Source organism: Somniosus microcephalus, chromosome 32, assembly GCF_052327205.1.
Source record: "Somniosus microcephalus isolate GS21.2 chromosome 32, FLI_Smic_1.0, whole genome shotgun sequence".
NCBI lineage: Eukaryota > Metazoa > Chordata > Chondrichthyes > Squaliformes > Somniosidae > Somniosus > Somniosus microcephalus.
This window is the reverse complement of record NC_141018.1, coordinates 30,933,918-30,939,917: the sequence shown is the minus strand read 5'-3', so window position 1 is coordinate 30,939,917 and position 6,000 is coordinate 30,933,918. Positions and strand designations below refer to the sequence as shown.

The 6,000-nt window shown below is 42.0% G+C and overlaps 1 protein-coding gene across 6 annotated transcripts in view; it reads right to left on the bottom strand.

Annotated features, from left to right (window-relative positions):
• Positions 1 to 1,284: 1,284 nt before the first annotated feature.
• Positions 1,285 to 6,000, bottom strand: part of LOC147097367 (sorbitol dehydrogenase-like) — a 33,642-nt gene continuing 28,926 nt past the window's right edge. For all 6 annotated transcript variants that reach the window (XM_085972285.1, XM_085972284.1, XM_085972288.1 and 3 more), the window contains one exon: positions 1,285 to 2,342. In XM_085972285.1, coding sequence (XP_085828411.1) covers positions 2,177 to 2,342 — 166 coding nt within the window. In that variant the 3' untranslated portion in view covers positions 1,285 to 2,176. The remainder of the gene's footprint in view (positions 2,343 to 6,000) is intronic.

Below are 6,000 nucleotides of genomic sequence, written 5' to 3'. Positions count from 1 at the left end.
CCCTGATGTCGGTCTCTTGCAGTTAAGATTGTGCTCATAAGGGAAATTCTTTTAATTGCTTCAAGAAAATTGAAAAAATCTCTTGCCTTCATGCTAAAAAATGACACAAATCTAGTGGATGCCTGACTGCCAACAGAGGTCAGCAGAGAGCTGGAGATTACTGGACTATTCACACTGAGCTTCCAGATACCAGGTGAGGTCCTTCTTCACACTCTCAATCAATCACAGGAAAGTAACCACACCCCACCAACTTGGCATTTCCATTTCCCACACCAGTCATTGTGTGGCCTTCCTGCACGAGATTGTCAACTTGTACTGTGGGTTTCCACTCACCAGAAACTGGGTTAAAACTGCAGACCTCCTTTCACTTGGGACCCTTAAAGCAGCAGCGAAACTGTCAGATTGCTGGTGCACAATGGATTTGAATCCAGATGTCAGCCAGGGTTCTTCGGACTCCTTGCAGCACCCACACTCCCTTCACATTCGATTTTGCAATTTAACCTGACCTATATTTCACAATTACAGCGCTGGATGGTATGTATAAGAAATAAGACCGTCAGTTCAGAAAATTAAACACAACTCATAGCATTAATGGATATTTCTGCCCCTTAAGATTAACACTTACTGTGCCATGGGCAAGCTGGACAATTGCTAGGAAGAGTCTAGTTATAATGCTCTAGCCGTCATGAGTGTGGGGCAGGCTTGATAGACCAGCTGGTCTTTTCATGTCCGTCAATTTTGTATGTTCGTAGGGAGATTATAACGGGGGAATTATGTTGTGATTGGGGATTAAAGTCATACAAATACGAGTCCAGATCATTTATCATAAGTGTCAGTCGTGGCTCAGTGGGTAGGATTCTTGCCTCTGAGTCAGAACATTGTGGGTTCAAGTCCCACTCCAGAGACTTGAGCACAAAATCCAGGCTGACGCTCCAGTGCAGTGCTGAAGGAGTGCTGCACTGTCAGATGTGCCGTCTTTCGGATGAGACGTTAAACCGAGGCCCCATCTGCCTTCTTAGGTGGACGTAAAAGATCCCACGGCCACTATTTCAAACAGCAGGGGAGTTAGTCCCGATATCCTGGCTAATATTTATCCCTCAACCAACATCACTAAAAACTGATTTTCTGGTCATTAACATATTGCTGTCTGTGGGAGCTTGCTGTGCACAGATTGACTGCCGCGTTTCCTACATTACAACAGTGACCACGCTTCAAAAGTATGTCATTGGCTGTAAAGTGCTTTGGGATGTCCCGTGGTCATGAAAGACGCTATAGAAATGCAAGTCCTTCTTCATAAAGGTCATCTTTATTCCCTTATTTTATCCTCCAATGAACTATGTGACATTGCTATTCTGTAATTGATATGTCATAATAAGCAGCCACAATATTTACCGAATCAATTGCTCCCCTCATGTGACAGTGTGGCAATTCAGTATTGCAAATACAGTCTTGCAGCAAAGTTCTGGATATTGAAATACCTGAGGTTGATCATTAGGGGCCAATTAGTGCAAGGATTAGACAAAAAAAATGAATAAAACTTCAAGTTAATCTTGGGGCCATGTGACATTAATAAATACATTGAACTCCACTCACATTGTTTTTGATGTCACCTGGACCCTCCCATTAAATGACTGCCTCGTCACTCAATCTGAGTTGTCACTCATTGTAGTATTTAGTACACTATTTAATGAGTGCCAATGGCATCTAAAGTGAGATCCTTGATTTACTTTGAATGAATTTGACATGATATTAAACAAAAGAAAACTTTACAGCTAGATAATTAACAGGGGTAATCACACACGGTTATCTGGGAGATCACCTTCGTTAACACATTATCCCAGTGCCAGAGGACTGCTATTCAAATTCAAATTCAAATTCAAATTGCTTTATTGGCATGATAAGGTACATCTTATGTTGCCAAAGCATCAAAATACATTTATGGTTGAACACATAAACGCAGTTCTATTCATACAGTGTATAAACAGGTATATCCCTGAGTGTATAAATATACATTCGCATTGTTTATATATACTCTTTTCTTAGTTTACTGGTTGTCCCTCTGTTCATGGCAAGCTGTAACATAGTGTGCCGCCAGTGTTACACAGCTTCTCTCCTCCCCCAGTAGGAATGGGAGTTTTTGGTTGTGCCACTGTGGGTACACACACAAAAAGCCGTCTCAAGGATTCTGGTTGTTCGGGTCACATTTCAGCATCACTTTGATTCCGACGCCTTTCTTTGTTGTTTCAAACGCTTTGAGAGCCTCTTCCAGGGGAAAGCGGTGTGTGACCAAGGGCTTCACATCAATCCTCTTTGAAGCCAACATGGCAATTGCCACAGGCCACCTAAATTGACAAGAACAAAAAGGGGGTATAATTATATTTACTCGTGTAATGATTTTTACACCTTGATAATCTTCCATTTTCACTTATCATATTTTTGACTGCAGTTCGCTTTTAGTGAAATAACAACTCATATTATGAGTTATATGGTGTCTTTAATGCAAAAAAAAATCCCAAAGCATTTCACATAGTGTCTTAAAAGAAAGGATAGACTTGTATTTCTACAGCGCCTTTCACGACCACCAGACGTCCCAAACAGCGTTCCAGCCAATGAAGTACTTTTTGAAGTGCAGTCACTGTTGTAATGTAGGAAACACAGCAGCCAATTGCGCACAGCAAGCTCCCACAAACAGCAATGTGATAATGACCAGATCATGTTTTATTGATGTTGATGGAAGGATAAATATTGGCCAGGACGCCAGGGAGAACACCCCTGCTCTTCAAGATAGATCTTCTACGTCCACCTGAGGGGGCAGACGGGGCCTCGGTTTAACGTCTCATCCGAAAGACGGCACCTCCGACAGTGCAGCACTCCCTCACTGTAGTGTCAGCCTAGATTTTTGTGCTCAAGTCTTTGGAGAGGGACATGAACGCACAACCTTCTGACTCAGAGGCGAGGGTGCTACCAACTGAGCATTTAAGAAAATGGGCACTGAGCAAAGGGAGAGTTTAAGATGGGTGGTGACTGAAAGCTTGCTCCAGGAAATGGGCATTGAGCCTTTTAGCACTATTTGACCAAATCAATCTTATTGCACCAAGGTGGGTACGGGTAAGCTAGAACTCTACAATTTTTTTAAAAAATAATCGGGGAATCTCTTGTATTTTCTCCCCCCTCCGTTTGTTTCATGTCTCCCATCATATTTTCTGGGCTGGAGACACTAGCTGCTCCTTGACCTCTGTCAGCAACATTCCCTAATTAGCCACTAGGTTTAAATTAGTAGATTGTGTTTGAACTGAATACAACTTACTTGAATTTTCAGAAGGAGTTTGATCAAGTTCCCCAAGTGAGGCTTTTAAAGCTATTAAGTCTCTCAGAAAGAAGAAATGAATGGTAAACTAGTTAGCAGAATTGAAACTGGTCTATACAGACAAGGACATTTCTGGAAATATAATTACATTTGTTTGTAATTCAATTTATGTTTTCAGGCAATGAATGTAAAGGAGACTGAGGTGTGCTAGAAGAGCCTCCCTGATGTGGGAGCAGTAATCAACTCTTCAATGGACAGATTTTCTACAGAATTGAGAGTAGCTAAAGTAAAAGAAAGCTTTAGGCACAAATGAGAAAGCAAGCTTCTTTGAGCCAGCTTTAAGAATATAAGAAATAGGAGCAGGAGTCGGCCTTTTAGCCCCTCGAGCCTGCTCCGCCATTCAATAAGATCATGGCTGATCATCTACCTCATCTCCACTTTCCTGCACTATCCCCATATTCCTTGATTCCCTTAATTTCCCAAAAAATTTCGATCTCTGTCTTGAATATATTCAACGACTGAGCCTCCACAGCCCTCTGGGGTAGAGAATTCCAAAGATTCACCGCCCTCTGAGTGAAGAAATTTCTCCTCATTTCAGTTCTAAATGGCCGACCCCTTATTCTGAGACTGTGACCCCTGGTTCTAGACTCCCCAGCCAGGGGAAACATTCTCTCCACATCTACCCTGTCGAGCCCTGTGAGAATTTTGTATGTTTCAATGAGATCACCTCTCATTCTTCTAAACTCTAGAGAATATAGGCCTAGTCTACTCAATCTCTCCTCATAGGACAATCCCCCCATCCCAGGAACCAGTCTGGTGAACCTTCGTGGCACTCCCTCTATGGCAAGTATATCCTTCCTTAGGTAAGGAGACCAAAACTGCACACAATACTCCAGGTGTGGTCTCACCAGGGCCCTATATAATTGCAGTAAGACGTCTTTACTCTTATACTCAAATCCTCTTGTAATAAAGGCCAACATACCATTTGCTTTCCTAATTGCTTGCTGTACCTGCATGTTAACTTTCAGTGATTCGTGTACAAGGACACCCAGGTCCCTCTGAACACCAACATTTCCCAACCTCTCACCATTTAAAAAATACTCTGCTTTTCTATTTTTCCTACCAAAGTGGATAACTTCACAATTCTCCACATTATATTCCATTTGCCATGTTCTTGCCCATTCACTTAGCTTGTCTATCCCCTTGAAGCCTCTTTGCATCCTCCTCACAACTTACATTCCCACCCAACTTTGTACCATCAGCAAACTTGGATATATTACATTTGGTCCCCTCATCCAAATCATTGATGTAGATTGTGAATAGCTGAGGCCCAAGAACGGATCCTTGCGGTACACCACTAGTTACAGCCTGCCAACCTGAAAATGACCCGTTTATTCCTATTCTCTGTTTTCTGTTCGTTAACCAATCCTCAATCCATGCTAGTATATTACCCCCAATTGCATGAGCCCTAATTTTGTTTAATAACCTCTTGTGTGGCACCTTATCGAATGCCTTCTGAAAATCCAAATACACCACATCCACTGGTTCCCCCTTATCTATTCTGCTAGTTACAACGTCAAAAAACTTTAACAGATTCGACAAACACGATTTCACTTTCATAAATCCGTGTTGACTCTGCCCAATCCTATTATTATTTTCTAAGGGCCCTGTTACCACGTCCTTAATAATAGATTCTAGCATTTTCCTTACTACTGATGTCAGGCTAACTGGTCTGTAGTTTCCCATTTTCTCTCTCCCTCCTTTCTTAAATAGTGGGGTTACATTTGTTACCTTCCAATCCGCAGGAACCGTTCAAGAATCAATGGAATTTTGGAAAATGACAACCAATGCGTCAATTATCTCTATAACCACTTCTTTCAAAACCCTAGGATGTAGGTCATCAGGTCCAGGGGATTTTTCAGCTTTCAGTCCCATTAACTTCTCCAGTACTATTTTTTTACTAATACTAATTTCTTTCATTTCCTCATTCTCGCGAGACCCTTGGTTCTCTACTATTTCCAGGAAGTTTTTTGCGTATTCTTCCATGAAGACAGACACAAAGAGCAGGATTTCCATTGGGCCGTGGAGGCAGGATTGGAGGCGTGTGGGGGGTTAAAATCCCGAAATTGGGGGGCACAAACTCATCTCACACCCAACCCGCCTCCATGCCAGTTTCAAAGGAGGCGGGTACCCGACCCGCACTGGGACCCGCCTCCCCGAGGCAGGAAGGGGATTAGTGCCATTTAACCGCCTGGCAACATTAGAAGCCTCTTCCTTTGACCTAATACTATCTTTAACTTCTCTTGTTAGCCACAGTTGGACCACTTTTTCCTGTGGGGTTTTTGTGTCTTAAAGGAATGTATATTTGTTGTAAATTATGTATTAAAATTCTTTAAATGCTAGCCATTGCTTCTCTACCGTCATACCTTTTAATGTAGTTTCCCAATCTACCTTAGCCAACTCGCCCCTCATACCAACGTAGTTTGCTCTGTTTAGATTTAAGACCCTAGTTTCGGATTTAACTACAGTAAATCACTTTCAAACTCAATATAAAATTCTATCATATTATGGTCACTCTTCCCTAAAGGCCCCTTTACTACAAGGTTATTAATTAACCCTTTCTCGTTGCACAATACTAGATCTAAAATAGCCTGTTCCCTAGTTAGTTCCTCAACATACTGATCGAAAAAACT